The 18,590-nt window shown below is 57.1% G+C and overlaps 2 protein-coding genes across 12 annotated transcripts; both read left to right on the plus strand.

The window, feature by feature from the left end:
• Nucleotides 1–151: 151 nt before the first annotated feature.
• LOC148383052 (antigen peptide transporter 2-like) lies at nucleotides 152–3,944 on the plus strand. 3 transcript variants are annotated; one of them, XM_088359994.1, is made up of 11 exons: nucleotides 152–453; nucleotides 807–1,307; nucleotides 1,372–1,617; nucleotides 1,692–1,897; nucleotides 1,997–2,194; nucleotides 2,284–2,412; nucleotides 2,518–2,709; nucleotides 2,773–2,946; nucleotides 3,014–3,188; nucleotides 3,259–3,532; nucleotides 3,608–3,944. In XM_088359994.1, exons 2-11 carry the CDS (start codon nucleotides 815–817, stop codon nucleotides 3,645–3,647), a joined length of 2,127 nt encoding a protein of 708 aa, XP_088216120.1. In that variant the 5' UTR covers nucleotides 152–453; nucleotides 807–814; the 3' UTR covers nucleotides 3,648–3,944. The 3 variants fall into 3 exon arrangements, with proteins under 3 accessions (XP_088216120.1, XP_088216117.1, XP_088216119.1); XM_088359991.1 differs by having other exon boundaries at nucleotides 3,294–3,532; XM_088359993.1 differs by having other exon boundaries at nucleotides 156–453; nucleotides 3,014–3,176; nucleotides 3,396–3,532.
• Nucleotides 3,945–4,178: 234 nt separating this feature from the next.
• On the plus strand, nucleotides 4,179–16,361 carry LOC148383053 (corticotropin-releasing hormone receptor 1-like). 9 transcript variants are annotated; one of them, XM_088360021.1, is made up of 13 exons: nucleotides 4,404–8,187; nucleotides 9,251–9,350; nucleotides 9,823–9,906; nucleotides 9,987–10,112; nucleotides 13,314–13,399; nucleotides 13,697–13,803; nucleotides 14,478–14,598; nucleotides 14,677–14,891; nucleotides 14,965–15,037; nucleotides 15,200–15,285; nucleotides 15,381–15,516; nucleotides 15,594–15,635; nucleotides 16,077–16,361. In XM_088360021.1, the coding sequence occupies exons 1-13, from the start codon at nucleotides 8,173–8,175 to the stop codon at nucleotides 16,215–16,217; spliced, it is 1,332 nt and encodes a 443-aa protein (XP_088216147.1). In that variant the 5' UTR covers nucleotides 4,404–8,172; the 3' UTR covers nucleotides 16,218–16,361. The 9 variants fall into 9 exon arrangements, with proteins under 9 accessions (XP_088216146.1, XP_088216140.1, XP_088216143.1 ...); XM_088360018.1 differs by lacking the exon at nucleotides 4,404–8,187 and adding an exon at nucleotides 8,271–9,170; XM_088360014.1 differs by lacking the exons at nucleotides 4,404–8,187; nucleotides 16,077–16,361 and adding an exon at nucleotides 4,180–4,313 and having other exon boundaries at nucleotides 13,318–13,399; nucleotides 15,594–15,995.
• The last annotated feature ends 2,229 nt before the right edge of the window (nucleotides 16,362–18,590 follow it).

The raw sequence follows: 18,590 nt of genomic DNA on the forward strand, positions 1-18,590 counted from the left end.
CACGCATCCGCACATTGGCGAAAAAAAATGCCTCCCGGAAAATATTTCTCATTTTTGAAAATACGAAATCGTTGTTAGTTTTAATCATCAAGTCTTGTTTTAAATTAGTGCCGGTAAATAAATTCCACTTTTGCGGAACACCCACTTCCGGCAGCTGTTTTCTATTTGTTAGCCAACTTCCGCCCAGGGACTGCGTTTCTGCTGTCCGTTACGTTTCTTTGATTAGCAGAGATTAGTTCTACAATACAACACGGCCATCCGAATGTCGATCATGCAAACCATTTCAACGCGTGGTAAAAAAAAAAAAAAAGGTAAAACAAACAAAGTAGAGTTAAACTCGTTCTCGGTCAAAGACTAAGGCAATGTGAAAGTGAAAGTAGAAAAAAGCCCTCTTTTGTCCGTCCGTCCGCCTGCCTGCCTGCTTGCCTGCCTGCCTGCCTGCCTGCGTGTAAGGTGAGCAGTCTCCTATTTATTTCTTTTGTGACATTTTTGACGCGACGTGTGCCGATTATTGACGGCATCGCTAAGGTTTTTTTCAAGCTAATTGAGCGTCCTTTGACGTCGATATTTAGCCTAGAAATCCGATTGGCGATCGTCGTCCCCTTAACTTGGAAAATATTCCCAAAAAGTTTGGCTCTCTTTCCCTTTTTGGGCTCCGCGTTCGATGTGCTGCAGCCACCAAACAGTAGTTTGCATCAAGCGACTTGAAGCTTTCCACGTGTGGCGAAAGAGGAGTTATTACGTCTGCATGTTAAAAAAAAGAACTAACAGTGTCATGGATGAGCAAGCAAATTGATTGGCCGCAGGTTGCACGATGTCTTGTGCCGTGCTTTGCGGTTTCCTGCTGCTGCTGCTGCTCGTGGACGCGGCACTGACGTGGTCCTTGTGGCACGGCCTGCTGGCGGCGGCAGCGGAGCTGTGGCCCTGGGCCTGGGCCGCCGCGGCGCTCAAGTGGGCGCTCCTCCACGCCGTTGTGCACGCAGCGGCGCTCGCTAAGAATCAGCGGGCGGTGCTAGGCAGGCTGGCCACCCTGCTCGTCCTCTTGCCGACGGTGCTCCAAAGAGGCCTCGAGCCCCCCGGGTTGGGCGCTCTGCTGCAGGTGGCGCTGTGCTCGGGGCTGAGCTGCCTCTTTTGGGAAGCGGGCTTCGGCGGTGGCGGAGGGTCGGCGCCAGAGGGCCGACCGGCGGCGCCAGAGAGCCAACCGGCGCCGGACGCCGGCCTCCTGCTCGCCAGGTTGCTTGGGTACCTCAGACCCAACCAGCTTTCCCTGATGGCGGGCTTCGGCGTCATCACCCTGGCCGTGGCCTGTAAGTGAATGGCGGCCAAACCGGCGTGACGTTTCTTAACGCTAAATTGAGTTGTGTGGTCCAGGCGACACGCTGGTCCCGCTGTTGCAGGGCGCGGTGACGGACGTGCTTCGGGACGGGGCGCTGGACTCCGCTTTCTACTCGGCGCTGGGAGCGCTGGTGTTCTTCTCGGCGGGCAGCTGCCTTTTCTCGGGTTTGCGGTCAAGATTCTTCAAGATGGCGCATGCTTGCCTCAACAAGCGCCTGAAGGTGGCGCTCTTCCGCTCGCTGCTGGCCCAGGAAGTGCTCTTCTTCCAGGAGAACCATCCAGGTGAGTGCGCGCTGCCAGCCGCCGGAGTTCCAGAAGCTGAAGGCGGCAGCTGAGCCCCCCCCCACCACCACCAGGAAGTCTCTGTTCCCGCCTACACTCGGACGTGGACAAGATGGGCCTGACGGTGGGGCTCAACGCCAACGCCGTGCTACGCAGCTCCGTCAAGACAGTCCTGATGCTGGCGGCCATGTTGTATCTGTCGCGTCCGCTCACGGCGCTGGCGTGCATCGAGATCCCCGTCATGGCCGCGCTGCAGAGACGACAAGTCCGCTGTCACAAGGTCGGCAAACCAGGAGAATAAACGCAGACTAACCGCGTGGACGAGGGGAGGCTGGAGCCACATTTACGCACAATTGATGAAGGCCACCCTGTCTGACAGGAATCAAAGGAGCAGAAGCAGGACAGCCTGGCTCGCCTCAAAGAGCTCAGTCATCAGTCGCTGGGCGGAATCTGCAGCGTCCGAAGTTTTTGCGGCCAATCGGACGAAGCCCAAAGATTCCATCGAGAACTCGGACGGCTCAGAGACATCAACGTGCGAGACGGACGACACAAAGCTGTCTTCAAGCTCCTGAGTAGGGTGAGGCAGCCGGCGCGGGTCGGGTCGGCCTCCCCGTGCCATCTCGCCGCCGCCGCTGCCGCCGTCGTTAATTGCCTTCCTTCCGTCAGTTTGGCAGTTTGGCCACCAAGGTGGCGATGCTGCTGGCGGCTCGCTCCCTGGTGTCTGGCGGGCGGCTGAGCACCGGGACCCTCCTGACCTTCTTCTTGTTCCGGAAGCCCATGTCGCACAACCTCAAGGTGAGCGGTGCACTCGTTTGGCAAAGGGTTGGGGGGGGCGTATCCGCCGCCATCTCCTCTTTGCGGGTTTTGGTGAGATGAGTCGGCGTCGGCTCGTCTCTCCAGGAGATCTTTGTGTGCTACGGGGACACACTGGCCACGCTGGGCATCATCTCCAAAGTCTTCAGCGACCTGGACCGTCAACCCAAGTGCCGGCCGGCCGGCCAACTGGCGCCCGAGGCGCTCCGGGGCCAGGTGGTGTTCCGGAACGTCACCTTTGGCTACCCTTCCGTGTCGCCGGAAAAACCGGCGCTGAAGGTAAGCTAAGCTGGGCCTTGCCGGGCCGGGGCCGCTCGCCAGCTCACAGACGTTTGCGCCCAGGACGTGTCCATGGTGCTGGAGGCGGGCAAGATGACGGCCCTAGTGGGCCCGTCGGGGAGCGGAAAGACGTCCTGCGCCGGGCTCCTCAAGCGACTGTACGAGCCGCAGCGGGGCGACATCCTGCTGGACGGACGGCCGCTGCACGTCTACGGCAACGCCTACCTCCACGGCAAGGTTGGCGGGCCGCCAGCCAAAGGACGCTGACTGCGACGGCCGTGTCACGCGCCCGGCCTTTCCCCAGGTGGTTGCCGTGCCCCAGAATCCAGTTGTGCTGCGCGGCTCGCTGCGCTACAACGTGGAGTACGGCCTGGGGCCCTGCCGCACGGAGCAGCTGCAAGAGGCGGCCGCCAAGATCAAAGCCGAGCGGCTGCTGGCCAAGCTGGACACCGCCGAGGCCCACGCAGGTAGGACGGCGCCTCGGAGGAGAGCGCTTTGGGCCGGGCCAAAGCGCCTCGGAGGAGAGCGCTTTGGGCCGGGCCAAAGCGCCTCGGAGGAGAGCGCTTTGGGCCGGGCCAAAGCGCCTCGGAGGAGAGCGCTTTGGGCCGGGCCGGCCGACTCAAAAGCGCGCGCGCGCCGCTTCTCTCCGCTTCTCTCCGCTTCTCTCCGCTTGCCGTGCCACGCAGACGCCGATGAGGGCGGCACGCATCTGTCAGAGGGCGAGAAGCAGAGCGTGGCGCTGCTGCGGGCCCTGCTGCGTCAGCCTCGGGTACTCATCCTGGACGAGGCCACCAGCCAGATGGACGTCCACGCGCAACACGCCGTCAGTTGCACGCCACGCGGCTCGGACACCCGATGGGCACGCGGCGGCGGCTGATGTGTGCCGCCGACCCCGCAGGTCCTGGAGGAGGCGCTCAGGTGCGGCTGCACGGTCCTGATGGTGGCGCACCGTCTGAACTGCGCCGAGCGAGCCCATCGCATCGTCTTCATGGAGGACGGCGTGGTGAAGGAGCAGGGCACGCACGCGCAGCTGATGGCCAAGGGGGGGCGCTACTGGCAACTCAGGAAGGAGCTCTTGGACCACTGACCGTAACCCGTCCGCCCTGTGCTGACTGACCAACGGGCTTTTGCATCGAGAGTTGAAGACAGCGGATGGGAGGAAAAAGCAAGCTGAGCCTGGATTTGAGGCCACTACGTCTGACCTGTGAGAAATCCAATAAATGCAAAACAAACGCGTTGATAGTCGATCCTTTATAATCACGTGAAATGTCACCAACACATCGTGTTTGTATGTCTCCGATAAATTTGGTGAACAGTTCAACGTAAGAGTCAGCTCCGTTAGCTCGACCTTTGGGCGTAATGACACAAAAGGTACAGCAGAGGGCAGAAGAGGACAACAAACTGACCACTAACGTTTTTTTACTTCACACCTTGTACCCGGGTTCCAATTTCGGGCTAAGGTTGTTGTTTTTTGTTTTTTTTTCCTCCCCCCCGATCTACTTTATTCAACTAATTCATTATTTTCTTCTTTGGCCATCGTGTTCACCATGCAGCTGAGTGCAAAATGACAAGCGTCAGTCGCGTGACGCTGACGTCATTCGGAGGTGAGCTGCCAAATCGCATGCGGGTGGCGGGAACCGTAGCGGCAAGCTAAGTAAGTCATGCTAACCTCTCAGCATCGCGTGGCTGGCCGGCTGGCTAGCTGGCCCGCTGGCCCGCTGTCGAATGCCTTTCGATTGATGAAAACAGACTCGATAGCATTTTAGCTTATGCGTTGAGCTTGATTTTAGCCTCTTATCCTAGCTTCACGTTGACTCTTGCATTCAGATTCCACATGTTAGCGTCAACTTGTTGGTATGGTTTTTTTTTTAAATGGAGTCTTCATGTTAGCTTGTATACCCAAGCCTACATTTGAGCTCAGGTCTCCTGTGGAAAAGAGACATTTGTTTGCAACGGGACTAGCATGGTTAAATCAAAGCTTACATTTGTACTTCTTTGTGTTAGCTTACATTTAGATTGCAACGGGACTAGCATGGTTAAATCAAAGCTTACATTTGTACTTCTTTGTGTTAGCTTACGTTTAGCCTGTGTCCCCATGTAAGTCTTGTGCTATGCTATTGGGGCGAGATTCGCCAATGTTAGCCTTGCATGTTTGCTTTTACACTTGGCTTTATTCGAGCTTTTACATTTGAGCTTTATGTTAGCTTCTTCAGACGAGTTGGTAGCTTATGCATGTTGGCTTCTCCACCGTAGCATCATAATTAGCTTGGATATGTGGGCCTCATCTAAGTCTCCGGAAGACATTTCAAGTGACATACATCCCTGTGTGAAAGAAGCGGCGCGCTCCGTTCTTTGTTGATGGGTTCACGCGTTTGTGTTTGTGTGTTTGCTTCCTGCTGCCGCGCCTGCCTGCTGCTTGCCTTTTATTTTTAGAAGCCATTAAAGGGCAACGGCCGTTTGGAATTTTCACGTGGTTTGACGTCGGCACTTGCCGGCGTCACAAAGAGGCAAAAACGTAAGGCCGTATTGACGTATCGATCCTCGATCGAAACGTTAAACGCCGGACGTGTACGGCCGGGGCGTCGGTGATAGCCAATCAGGATCAAGCGTCAAGCGTTTGTCGATCAGCCCGTGAAGCCGACGTGCGTTTTTGTCCACTGACGAGCCAGCGAGGAGACGTCAAAAGTATCGATGGCGGAAGAGCTGTCGGTCGGCGGCGCGTTGAAGATTAGTCCCGTTCGTTAGGAAACGGCCGCTCGTTTGTCACGCCGCCATCATCAATCGCCGAGTGTCATTCGTCTTGGAGCCCGCGTGTAAACCATGGCGGACGATTGCCGGGCCGGGCCGTCTTTGTCGTCTGCCTGTGACAAATGTAATCCCTAAATAATCTGACAAGCGCTAACAGGTTTTCCCCACGCCGCTGTGGCACAAAATCAATAGTTCATCTTCTCGAGGCAGAGTAGCCATCTCCGGTTCCCCCCTGTGTTCAGAATGGTCGTACGAAATGAGTGTTGGCCTTTTTCTGTAGTCTGGAATGTCTATCACAATTGACTCTGGAAGAATGCCAATGTTGTCACGAAGCGGTGAATGGTTTTCCGCACGGCGCCGACATATTCCATTCCTGGTTGGGGCCCGCTTCAAAAACTTGTTTTGGGCGTCGTTGGCAACCGCTCTCTTCGTCATTCTCCTCCCGGATCGCAACAAAGGGATTTTGGACGGGCCCGCTACATCCAGAGTAACGTCGGAAGCGAACTGCGGCCCGAGTGTTCTTCTGACAAGCCCGCCGCGAATCCCTTTTTGTCGTTTGGGGAGTCGGGAAGGAGCCAAACCATTCCCAACGCAGCCTTTGTTGACATGTGTTGGAAAAGAATCACAAGTTTGGGTGGTGCCAAGTTTCTGGTGGTGCCAATGCGCGCAAACAAACAACGACATGCGTCGGCAAACACACACTCACACGCGTTGGCACACACTAACACCCCCGGAAGGACACATTCTCACAACACAAAAAAAACCACACACACAAGTTAGACGAAGGCATCTATCTGTCTTGGTTTTCTGGGTCAAAACTTGACGAGCTCACAAAGTCTTTGAAGTTTTTTTTAAGCCCCCATACTACTTTGGAAAAGTACTCCATCGCTAAAGTACTTTGACAATTACTTTGTAGAAAGTAGTAAACATCAAAGCGTCCTCAGCGGCTCCGTCGCGTCGTTCCAAACGAGGCCCTCGCTCGCTGGCGAGCTTCACCTCACTTTCGGCACGTTAGCCTCGTCCATGGTGCCACCTTTAGCTTCTTGCCTTAAGCGTTGACACGTTAGCGTCTTTGTGTTAGCTTCGACAATTGATTTTAGTTTGGGGAAAACGAGGCCAAGCGCGTGTGAACCAGGAGGGATTACTGCTGCGCATGTTGCCTGATTGAAGAGAAATCGTCTTGCAGATTTGGGGGACGGCGTCGGGAGGGGGCGAGCGGGCGGATGCTCGGGTGGCCGCATGGCGCTCTCAGCATTGGCGCACTCGCAGCTGCAGGCAAGGGGATTAAAATACCCGCGTTACGCAAGTCCCGACAAGGAAAACACAGCTGCTTTGACCATGACGAGCCGCCCGCCGTTTGTCCCGTCCGACACCCGCGGCCAATGGGCCGGTGAGCCTTTGTTTGCTCGTCCACATTTGGCCTCCTTTCAATGTCTTCTCCAACCTCCCAGAAGCGTCACTCTCAGTTCCCCTGACTCTCCAAGGCAGCACGTGCTCCCCAATTCGCCAGAGCACAAAAGTCCCGAAGGCCCCGGTCGGCGCTGTCCGCATCGTTCGCCATTCAACGGCAACGTCGAGGCGGCTTCCTGTCGCGTCGCCGGCCTGGCATTTGCCGCTTCTTCCTTCAGCCGTGGCTTTTGTTGACGTGAATGAAGGACGAATCTTCCGATTGACGGAAGTGGTCGTTTGACTTTTGGGCCGGTCCCAAAATGGCGGTGACCGTTTGCTCCACGTTCGAAGCAGACGTTTGCGACCGTCTCCTTTGGACCAAACGTGGGCAGAATATTGACCGTCGTTCAGACAAGGCCAAGTTGGACAGCCTCTGTTCGCTCCTCGGGTCATTGCTTCATTTGCTGACGCGTTTGTCGGCTCATTCACGGATCGCGTCTCGGCTCGGCTCGGCTCAGCTCAGCTCAGCTCAGCTCGTGTCCTCTCCTCTTTTATTTGGCCCTGGGTTGGTTCATTGTTTGGCATGGCAGCTGTGTTCACCGTTTCTTGAACTGCTTTACGAGTTGTCGGACTTGTCAGAATCTCGCCGCTGATGGAAGGACGACGACTGCTGACGTCATCACCTTTTCTGGTGGCTGTGTTCAGTAAAGCGCGTGCGCGTGCTAAGCGCCTGAGCCCCTCCTACTTTGGCGCCGGTCCAAATGGGAACACTCAGTCACGTGGGTGGAGGCGGCAGGCGTGCAGGCAGATGTGCTTTCTTTCTGTCTCGCTTTCGCTGCTGCACAACTTTGGCGCCCGCCCGACCGAGTGGCTCACTTGTGCTGGAACCTTGTCACCTTTCCCCGCCATCCATCGCGAGGCGGAGGGCGGGCGCGCCTCTCGCCTCGGGTGGGCGGTGCGCTGAGGCGCGTGTCCGCGGCGCGTCACCGCCAGCTGGATGTGCCGACGCGTCGTGGACTTGTGGTCACGCCGGCAGAAGGACAGGAGAAGGAGGACGAGGAGGTTCGCTTGAGGACGGACGGAGGGACAGGGAGGGAGAGGAGCGATCGCCAGGCAGGCAGGCAGTCAGGCAGCCGGCTGGCCGGCCGGCCGGCCGCAGACAACAACACTCCTCCACCTGCCGCCCCGCCCCGCCCCCCGCGGTGCCCACCAACACTCCAAGTGGTGCCCGTGAACGCAACATACGCTCTCCCCCATGAGCGCAACAACTTGTCTTCTTTTTCTCCCTCTCTTTTCTTCCTGTTCTGGGAACGATGTAAGGGCAAAATGTTTGTCCTCCAGGTGAGTGAGTTCTTTTCTTCCCTCTTCTGATGACTCGATTGATTGCCGCGTGCACACGTGAGCTCGCTCGTTTGCGCTTTTGTCCCGCTGCTTGCTTGCGTGCGTGCGTGTCCCCAAAGCGCGTCAGCGTAGCGTGTAGGCGTCATTGACAAGCAAAAGATTGTTCAGAGGTGAGCAAAGGGAAAGAAAGGCTTTCCCCAACTTTCTTTCTGACGAAACAATCTTGCGCAGCTTTGTTGGGATGTAGCGAGGGCAGCCAGCGGTCTCGCGATAGAGAGCAGGTCTCGCGCAACCAATTGAGCGTTTGACACACGGGCGAATGGTCGCTCACGAAAGGTCGCCTTTGCTGACCATCATCTGTCATGGTGTTCAGTGAACTTTCCAACGTAGCGCTCAAGTCCTGTGCTGCGCTGCGCTGCGCTGCTTTTGGACTTTTCGGATGACACAAAGCCGCCGGCTTCATCGGAGCCCACAACACGCGCTCGCTGGACAAACAAACAAAAAAAATCGCTATCGTTCTCGTCACAACGTCGGTTCGGGTTCCCGTTTGGATGTTTTGTTGCAAACGTTCCCGTGGGCATCTGCCGGTCGCAATGCTCCAGTCTGAACCCCTGAGACACTCTGCTTAGGATCTTGCGGTGGGGATATTCAGATGTTCAGATCACCACGTCACGCTCCAAAGTTGTGACAGCTCTTTGAATGGCGAGGTTCCGCTCAGGATTTTCCCGTCCCGCCGATGTTTCCGCACGCTCATCCGGGTGGCACCAAAGCCATCTGAGATGAAAGCGCAGCCGCGATCTGCTTGGAAAAACATTGGACACGAGAGCTGACAGACGGCGGCGCACCAAGGCACGCCTCGGCGTGACCTTGACACGTCCTCCCCGTGTCACGCCGTGTCGTTCCAGCTAGTTTGACGCAGGGAGGCCCACATGCAAAACAAAAGGAGCGTTCCCAATCTACGGAAACAATTTCCCGAGCAAAAGGTCAGCACGCGCCAAAGTGCCCGGCGGGCCTCGCTCGGCCCGACTTTCCGCCGTTGTGACGTTTGCGTGCGTTTCTGCAGATGTGCGCCACCTTCTTGGTCTTCCTGCCGCCGGGTCGCCAGGCCGATTTGACGTGCGACGCCATCCTCGCGGCGGCGGCCGCCGACTCCTCCTTGTCCGGTAAGAATGTCCGTTGGACTCCATTCCCAACAGATGGATTAAGATTTGTTCAAAAGAAGCGTGACTTGAGTGGCTTTGACGTCTCAAAGGGTGTTTAAGTCAACGCCGGCCTGCCCGCGCGAAGGCCCCCTCCCTCCCTCCCTCCTTCCGGTCTGGTGTTGTCGAAGGCGAGGCCCGGGGACACGAGCGCCTTGGTCTTTGCTGCGGTGGCGCTCGTGTGGCCGCGGGGGACCCCTGTCAGCGTCGCTTAGCGTTGCCCTTAAACGCGCGCACGGGCACATCGTGTTTTGAACATTCATTCGCTAACCTTGAAAGGCGCACGTATCGGAACGCTCCTTGGCCCGAGCGCGCTTACGTCATGCAGGGACATTGCTGTCCGAGCGCAGGCGAGGATTGGGGAGGAGGGCTCCGAAAGCGCTCGCTCTTGACGCGGGCAAAACCGGCCCACATCTGGCCTCCTTTCTCTTTGCAGGACAATGGCTGGAATCGTCCTCCTGGAACGAGACACAGAGCAACGGCAGCGTCGCGCCGAGCAACGGCAGCGTCGCACCGAGCGGTGGGCCAACGACGCGCCGGCCGCGCACGCGCGCGCGAGCGAGCGCAAGCTAAGCCGGCTCGGCGCCGCTCGTCTTGCAGTTGCGGACGCGTACTGCGAGGCGTCGCTGGACGGCATCGGCACCTGCTGGCCCCGCAGCCCCGCCGCTCACGTGGTGTCCAGACCTTGTCCCGAGATGTTCTACGGCGTCCGCTACAACACCACCAGTAAGAACAGCGCCACCTAGAGCACGTGCCACCATCAAAGGCATCGTCAAACAAGTCGCACAGACAAAGAGAAACGTTGCGGCGCGCCCGCGGGCTCGCGTGTGTTTGTCTTTGTTTGCACAAATTAGCTTGAGCGTTCAAATTGGCCAAAAGACAGAAAGGGGAACAAAAATGAGGACGCACGGGGGCGGCGGCGGCGACGACACGTGCTCGGACACGTGATGATGTCAACGGTTTATGCCCATGTCGTGGCTTAGTGACGTCTCCGTGGCCTCCGCGGCTTTCTTGTTGTTTTGTTTTGCCGCTCCAGGCTTCGTCCTTTCTCATGGCGGCAGCCGAGCGAGCGTATGCGCAAGGCCGCTAATTAGCCTAAGCGTGGCCATTTTCTCACCTCGTGTTGACATTTAAAAAAAACAACACACAACATCAATGTGAATCTCATCAAAGTCGGAGGAGGGCAGACGGGCTCGGCTAACGGCTAATTCATCTGTCGGCGTCGGGACGATTGCGCGCGCTCAGCCGTCGGGCGTGGCCGATCTTCTTCCTTAGCGTGTTAAGGAGGCTAAAGCATCCGTTGGCGTGGCTGGTGTCGGCATGTTCGGCGGCAAGGTCGCGCGGACATTTGGGAAGATATCGATAGCCAACCGCCCGCCCGGGTGGCGTTATTGATTGTGGAGTATTCTTAAGCGCTCTATTCTTAACTCTCGGTTCATTATTCATACTTGCTGAATATTTAACGAGGCCGGAAGCCGGGTCACGTGACTCCTCTGGCATCTCTGTCAACATTAGTCACGTTGGCGACTTTGCTGGCTGGTAATAATTGCACAAGCGCACACGGGCAGGCGCTTGTTGCATTTGCTCGCCAACGTCGGGGTCTTCTCCTTGGCGCTTTGGCGATGGATGGCATTTTCCAAAAGTCCCGACGCTCTCGTGGGGAACCCCGGTTCCCATCGTCGTAGGCTCACGGGATGACGTGCCAGAGCGCAAACCGGGCCGAAGATGATCACGCTTTGGTTTCCTTCTAAATATAGCTTGTCCATTGTGTGCGTCGTTCCATGAATCATCCCTCCGGAATCGGGTTGGATTTCCAAAATTAGATTCCGACAAATCCCGGACTTATCCGGCTCTGTTGCCTTGTACGTTTGCCGCTTCTGCTTTTGTTGACTTTTCTTCCTTTGATTTTTGGTCCCATTCCAGAAGCATCGCCGACATTCTCCACCGCTCAACGTTTTGCCTCCTGACGAGCACCGCTGCTAATATGCGCCCACACGCAGTTGGCCCACCAGCCAAACCAAAGCAACGCACCTCACCGCTCCACTTACGTGATGGGCTCAACTTGCTGGATGTGCAGACTAGCCCCCCCCCCCCACTCCCCTGCCAGCCCCATTGTGCGCCCCCCCCCCCATGACTCACACTGCCGATTTGCGCACGTCAAGATGGAGCTGCGAGTGTGGGGGGTTGTTCTCCGACTAATAAACCTCCGCACCGGCAGTCAATTCCCTGTGGCGCGGTAGGAAGGTGTTCCGCTTTCTGTCTTTTGGCCCAAATGCAAAGAAGAATTTTGCGCGGTTGCATTGCCGACCATTTCTGTCGTCAGCCTCCAAAGTAGCAGCAAAGTTTTTGTTTGCGCCCGAGCTCTTGACTTGTTGCACAAACGACAGCCGAGAGCGCGTCGGGTCGGGCAGCCCGCCGGCCGCCCGCTGAAAAAGTCGAGTCGAGTCGCTCTCACGTGGCTGAGATGAGCCGGAGCGGAGCAGAGGTGGCTCGCACCTTTGCATAAGCAGAGTCTTGAGTTGGCCGGCCCACCAAAGCGCCCGCCCTTCCCATTCCCAGGAGTGGAAATTGAGGAGGGAGGGAGGGGAGGGGAGGCGAGGGGAGGGGAGGTGTGGGCTGGGCTGGGCTGCGGTGCAGATGATGCACTGCATCCCGCACGCCAATTTGGCGCACCTGCTCGCCGCCACGGATGAGCGCTGAAATATGAGCGTCTGAGCTCAGAACCGCAAAGCGGCTTCTCTGTCGGCAAGGTCGCGGCTGGCCGGACGCTCCAGCGCAGTTTCCCCGCCCAGCGGCCGGGGCGCTGCTATTTTTAGACGGCCGTCAGCACGTTAGCGCTTGCGGACTACACTGCCAAATATTTGCACGGAGGCATTGCCGCATGCGGCATATATGCGGCGGCTCCTCGGATTCAAGCGTGGAGTCCGCCAATAGGCTGCTGCTCCTGCTGCCGCTGTCTGACATTGCGGTCGTGCAGCGGGCCGGCTCTCTTGCCAGCTCGCGCCGGACCAAGATGCATCCCATTGATTGCAAGATGGGACAAACATGGAGTGGGCTGCCGCATACTTGAGTCTTCCCGAGACACCCCCCCCCCCCCCCCCCCAAATTGCGCCCCAAAGCAAACGCGTAGGTTTCCGCCATGCAGCCAGACGGCGACCGACGGCGCGTCTCCGTGGCTACTTTGCCTTTTTCTTTCTGGCAACACGTGGCGTCAGCGGAGTGCCGCGCGTCTCTGAGCCATCCCGCAATTTGCTCGGAGGTGGTCGTTTTTGGATTTGGCTGGGAGCCAGCGAGTGACGGGCAAGAGCGGAGCGGCCGACGGCACCGCTCGTATACGGGGACGCCGCGTGCGAGACCAATCTGGAGCGGGGCGGCGGCAGATCCGTGTGGCTTTGGGGACTGGAGCGTGACGGGGCTAATCCTGATGCCAGATGACGTTTCCCCCTTGGGCGCCGCCTGGCTATTTTTAGAAGGCAGGCAGGCAGGCAGGCCGCGAGTACGTTAGCGCGCCGACGCCCTCGGGCTACGCTCTCTCCTCACGTGCCACCTGATGTTTGGTCCCGTTGGCTTTTGGTCTCTGCCCAGCGTTTCCTCCTTTCCCCTTACCTGACAAGACTTTGCCGACGTGTCAATCATGTGAGAAAGGACGCAAGAGCGCTCGCTTGACACACCCGTGTTGACAATGCGCACAAGCAGATTTAGTCTTCTGATGCTGGCATTGAAGGTGCACAAAAAGGTGGCACGGCAACCTAATTCATGTTGTCACTTTCAAGTCATTTGCTGTCTTTGTGTCGGAATGAATGGCATTTTCAGCTCTTTGTTATTTCGATTCATAATGCTGTCGTCGTGTTGCTCCCATGTGACGTGTCGCGTGTGTCTGTGTGTGTGTGCGCGCGTGTGCGCGCGTGTGCGCGTGTGTGCGTGCAGACAGCGTGTACAGGAAGTGCCTGTCCAACGGCACGTGGGCTCCCAAGGGCAACTACTCCATGTGCAAGGCCATCCTGCACCAAGAGGTGAGCCAAAGCGACAATGCTTGCCAAAGCCCCCAAAGTGAACCTGAAGGCCAAACGGACCGGTGGTGCTCGCGAGAAGGAAGCTCGGCCGCTTGTGTCAAACGACATCGTGCCAGCCACCCACCGCGGAATGCATTTGTGAGAATCGGGGGAGCCGACGTGCGGATTAATGCTGTTAATCCCCCGCCGGCGTGTGCCACCAAGGCCAAAAAAAAGAGCTGATGCCTCTGAGCGGTCTTTGCGCCGCCCCGTCCCAAATGGTTGACGACCGCTCCATGCGCTTGTTGGCCTTTTCAGAAAAAGGGCAAGATGCACTACCAGATGGCAGTGATCATCAACTTCCTGGGACACGTCATCTCCATGCTGGCGCTCCTGGTGGCCTTCTTCCTCTTCCTGTGTTTGAGGTGAGCAAAGTGGAACAAAGAGGACCCTGGGGGAGGGGGGCAGGTTGGGTTTGCAGGGGTTCATCAATCCGACTCTGACTTAGCAAGTGTGAAAAGCGCAAAAGCCAAAAAGGCTCAACACCGACGCGTTTATGCACAAGTCGTGTTGGGACGAGCCGCCGTCCCTCGGGTGGGGACGGGCGGAGGGAGGGAGGGAGGGAGGGAGGGGGAGCGTGAGGGAGGGGGGGGGAGCGTGAGGGAGGGGCGCACGCCACAAATTGGAGCAAAACCACTCCAGAAAAAGAGATGAGACGTGGGGCTTGTCCCCTGCATTCTCCATGTGGTCTGATGGCCACTCAGTCGTTGGCGACCATGTTGACTTTTTGTCAGGCAGCCTGAGGCCCTTCCCCCTCCCTCACCCCCTCCCTCGAGGCATCAAACAAAGACGCTTTTTGCTGCGCCCGCCTCCCCATCGAGCGCACCTGTCAGCCTAACTAGCGTGAAAGGTCAGCAGCCGTGTTTTTAGCGCCGTCCTTCCTTCCTTCCTTCCTTCCTTCCTTCCTTCCTTCCTTCCTTCCTTCCTTCCTTCCTTCCTTTGCGCGGCTGGCTCGCCGCCCTCATCTGGATCCGGGGAGCACAAAAGGCTTCCTGGAGCGCACGGTGGGGCCGGCCGCTCAAGGCGCTTTTTCCGGCAGGAGCATCCGCTGCCTGAGGAACATCATCCACTGGAACCTGATCAGCGCCTTCATCCTGAGGAACGCCACCTGGTTTGTGGTGCAGCTCACCATGAGCCCCGAGGTGCACGAGAGCAACGTGGTAGGTGTGAGTGGAAACGCTGCCGGCTGGCTGCTGCCGGCAGCATCTCTGGACGTCTCTCACTTTGACCTTTTGAAGGTGTGGTGCCGCCTGGTCACGGCCTGCTTCAACTACTTCCACTCCACCAATTTCTTCTGGATGTTTGGCGAAGGCTGCTACCTGCACACCGCCATCGTGCTCACGTATTCCACCGACAAGCTGCGCAAGTGGATGTTCATCTGCATCGGCTGGTGTATCCCGTTCCCCATCATCGTGGCCTGGGCCATCGGGAAGCTCTACTACGACAACGAGAAGTGGGTTCCGCTCGGCCTCATCGAAGGCCGCTTTTGCGCTGACGCCTGTCCGTCTGCCGCCGTCCGTCTACAGGTGCTGGTTTGGGAAGCGGGCGGGGGTTTACACGGACTACATTTACCAGGGTCCAATGATTCTGGTTCTGGTGGTGAGTCGCCTTCTCGTCGATGTTGCGTGAAGCGTCCAGGGCGCGGAGCGAGCGGCCCCTGAAGCCCGCCCGCCCGCCAGCTTTTGGGCGTCTACATTGGCAAAGTCAACCAAGGTGGCGGGCGCGTGCGTGCACTGATGTTGCCGCGCGTGCCTGTTTCAGATCAACTTCATCTTCCTCTTCAACATCGTCAGGATCCTGATGACCAAACTGCGAGCGTCCACCACCTCGGAGACCATTCAGTATAGGTAGACGTGGGGCCGGCGCAGGCAGGGGGGGCGCCAGTGGGGGGCGCCGGCGGCGACCGCCCACCTGCTCACCCCTGCCCCGATTGTCCTGGCAGGAAAGCGGTGAAGGCCACGCTGGTGCTGCTCCCCCTTTTGGGCATCACCTACATGCTCTTCTTCGTCAATCCCGGCGAGGATGAGATCTCGCAGCTGGTCTTCATCTACTTCAACTCCTTCCTGGAGTCCTTCCAGGTACGCATGGCAGGGCTCTCGTCCGGCCGGCCGGCCGGCGCGCTGACCTTTGCCCCTTTTCTGCATCCGTCCCTCAGGGCTTCTTCGTGTCCGTCTTTTACTGCTTCCTGAACAGTGAGGTAAGTTGGCCCGCTCATCCTTTACCACCGCGTTGCCATGACGACCGCCCGCCGGCCGCGCAAAAAAGTCACCGCAAACGCCACACGGGAAATGGTTGCGTGCCCTTTTTGACCTTGCGCAAACAGCCGCACGGACGCGCGCGCTTAAACAAGGCAGCGCTCCGGGATGCCTTGGCGGGGCCGAACTGCGGTCGCCATGGCGACAGCCGGCCGCTAAGATGACGAACGACGGCGGCGAGGGCTTTGATGGCTCACGCCCGCCGGATATCGATTGCGAGGTTGCGGCCGGAACGAGGTGGCGAAGCCCACGTCTCATCTTCTTCCGTCACGCGTGTCGAGGAGGAAAGGGTCGGGAGGGAGGGAGGGCTGGGCTGGGCTGGGCTGGGCTGGGCTGCAGAGTGAAATTTTGCGCTGGCTGTCCCTTTGTCGTCCTTCCTTCAGGTGCGCTCGGCCGCCAGAAAGCGCTTCCGCCGCTGGCAGGAGCAGCACTCCATCCGGGCCAGGATGACGCAGGCCGTGTCCATCCCCACCTCGCCGTCGCGGGTCAGCTTCCACAGCATCAAGCAGTCCACCTCGCTGTGAAGAGTCCAGCAAGATTATCGGGGCCGGCCGGCCGGCCGGCCAGCCCGGGGCTCGGCCTCGCTTGGTCGGCTTTCCGCACATTCCGCACTTTGTTGCAAAGTTCTTTTCCCGCCCCGAACACGTGCGCGGCGGCATTTATTCGGTGCGGGCGTGTCACTTCCTGCGTCCTAAAAAGGCAAATGCTAAGCTACGCTAGCAAATGCTAAACTAAGATAGCAAACAAACGCGAGAGAGTGAGCATTCCTTTGTGCAAGAGCGCCACAGAGCAGCCTGCACGGCGGCCGTGTGGCCTCCTCTGTCAGCTAGCAAAGGCTAAGTTCACAGCGAGAGAGCCAGCCATGATTACGTTGTCAGCAGCGGCGTGCCGCTCCCATTCTTGGAAGCAAAACAACATGGCCAGCTTCCCTTCACGCTGTTCCCAATGCGGTCCAAACGGCCGCTTGTCTGCTCCACTCCGGCGCTCTTGGTCTCCTTCCGTTGACATGGTAAGATACGTTGAGATGGTATTCTTCACATTCCCGCCATTGGAGCGTTTGATTGCGCGCCGCGAGCATCCTCTGAAGAATCCTCTTTTTAGCCCTCCATCAACAATGCTCTTGTTCAACAAGGTCTGGAAGCAATTGATCCATGTAGAAATTACTCATTTTTTATCCACTAAAAGCTCTGCAGACTTCTGCTGCCATCAGTCATGTGATACGGTTTGTTCTATTTATTTTTATTTATTTGACAACCCCCCGCCCCCCCACCCATGTCACATGCAAAACTTGTAATTCGCGCTCTCAAACGACGTGAAGCCACACACACACACACGGCGATTTTGACAAATGCGCAAGCTTCCTCTGGAGGCACGCAAGGCGCACGTGCACCTTGCTAAGTTGCGTTTGCTCACTTGACCTCAAACATTACAAGAAAGCTCTCACTTGCACTCAACAAAACTCCCATCCGGCCAAAACAGTCCAAGAAGCGCTCACAGACACATATGCAATTTACAAGTACAAAAATGAAGCCCTTTATGTGGTGTCCCAGGTTTCCCCTTTTCCTACTGACCAATAAAGTGTGTGTAGCATTGACTCCAACCAAACGCACTTGTCTGTCTGTCTGTCTGTCTGTCTGTCTTTATTGGTGGAAGCAACACAATGCATGGATGGCACGCGCTCATCTGCAAGTGATCGGGCCGGCCGTTTGCCTCCGTGGCCCCCTGAGAGCATGTCCGCATTTGGAGCATCTTGTCATCCTTTTAAGCTGCGGGGGGGGGGGAACTGCCACTTGACACCCTCCCCCCACCCTACATCTTAGAGGACAGGCCGATGCATCAGCAGTTGATTGCAGCATCATTCCAACAGCAACAAAAGACGACCTTTCGCCTTGCGTTTGCTGCGTTTGCAGCATTTTGCTTGCTAGCTTGGTGCACCTTTAGTCCTCTCCAAATAGCACCGGCATGACGTCAAACAAACCTCCTGCTGCTTCTAAACAACAAAGTGCAGATCACTGTAAAACAAAAAGCGTTGACCCGGGCAAGAACTTGACTCTGAGCGCTTGAAGAGAAAAAAATAAATAAAATCTAGCGTATGAGTTCTTATGGAAATGCCGCTCACAAGATCTCCCAAAGTTATTGCCCATAAGGGCCCTTGGAAAGCGTCGTGGTTTAAAAACCAAAACGCGAGTGACGTTGCAGGCCGGGGATGGCCAGTCTCAAAATGGATGAAAAAACACTTTCACAAAAACTATTGCTAGCCTTTCTGTACATCTTTGTAGAAGCATCTCACGTGGGTTAAAAGTGCCAACTAATTTCGAAGACAGGTCTTTTCTATTTGAACGGAGGGAGCAAATGTTTTGCAGGTCAGCGACGTGATGACGTCAATTAGGGAAGGCGCCGTCGAAGCCATCTCGCCTTGGGACCCGACGAGTCCGAGCACCGAAGGAAGGTTAAAGAAAGGTGTGGCCGGCCTCAGTTTGGGGCGGGGCGATTTGCCCTCCCCGCAAGGCCAGGCAACCTGGGTGAAGGCGCGCCCAGCGGGCGGGCGGGCCGGCTTGGTCTTGACTGCTGCTTGGCTTTTCATTGTGGCGCACTTCCGCCATCTAGTGCCACTTTAGTGTGACTACTACTTGACGTGTTGGGAGAGTCGTTAACGTGCCATTTCGTCTACATGTGGTTCACATGTGCGTGCGCTACAATTATTACACACCCAAGTGAAGCCCATCATCAATCAAATTGGCTGCATTTGACGTCATTATTCCAAAATCTAAATTGATCCATTTTAGACTGAATCGTCGCCTCAGATCAGATGACCACAATCATTACGGTGGCACTCTGATCAACGTTTATCAGTAATAATAATAATAATTTTTAAAAAAAGCTCATTGGCTTGTCGG

This window comes from Syngnathus floridae, chromosome 18 (assembly GCF_059516105.1).
Source record: "Syngnathus floridae isolate MCC-2025c chromosome 18, RoL_Sflo_1.0, whole genome shotgun sequence".
NCBI lineage: Eukaryota > Metazoa > Chordata > Actinopteri > Syngnathiformes > Syngnathidae > Syngnathus > Syngnathus floridae.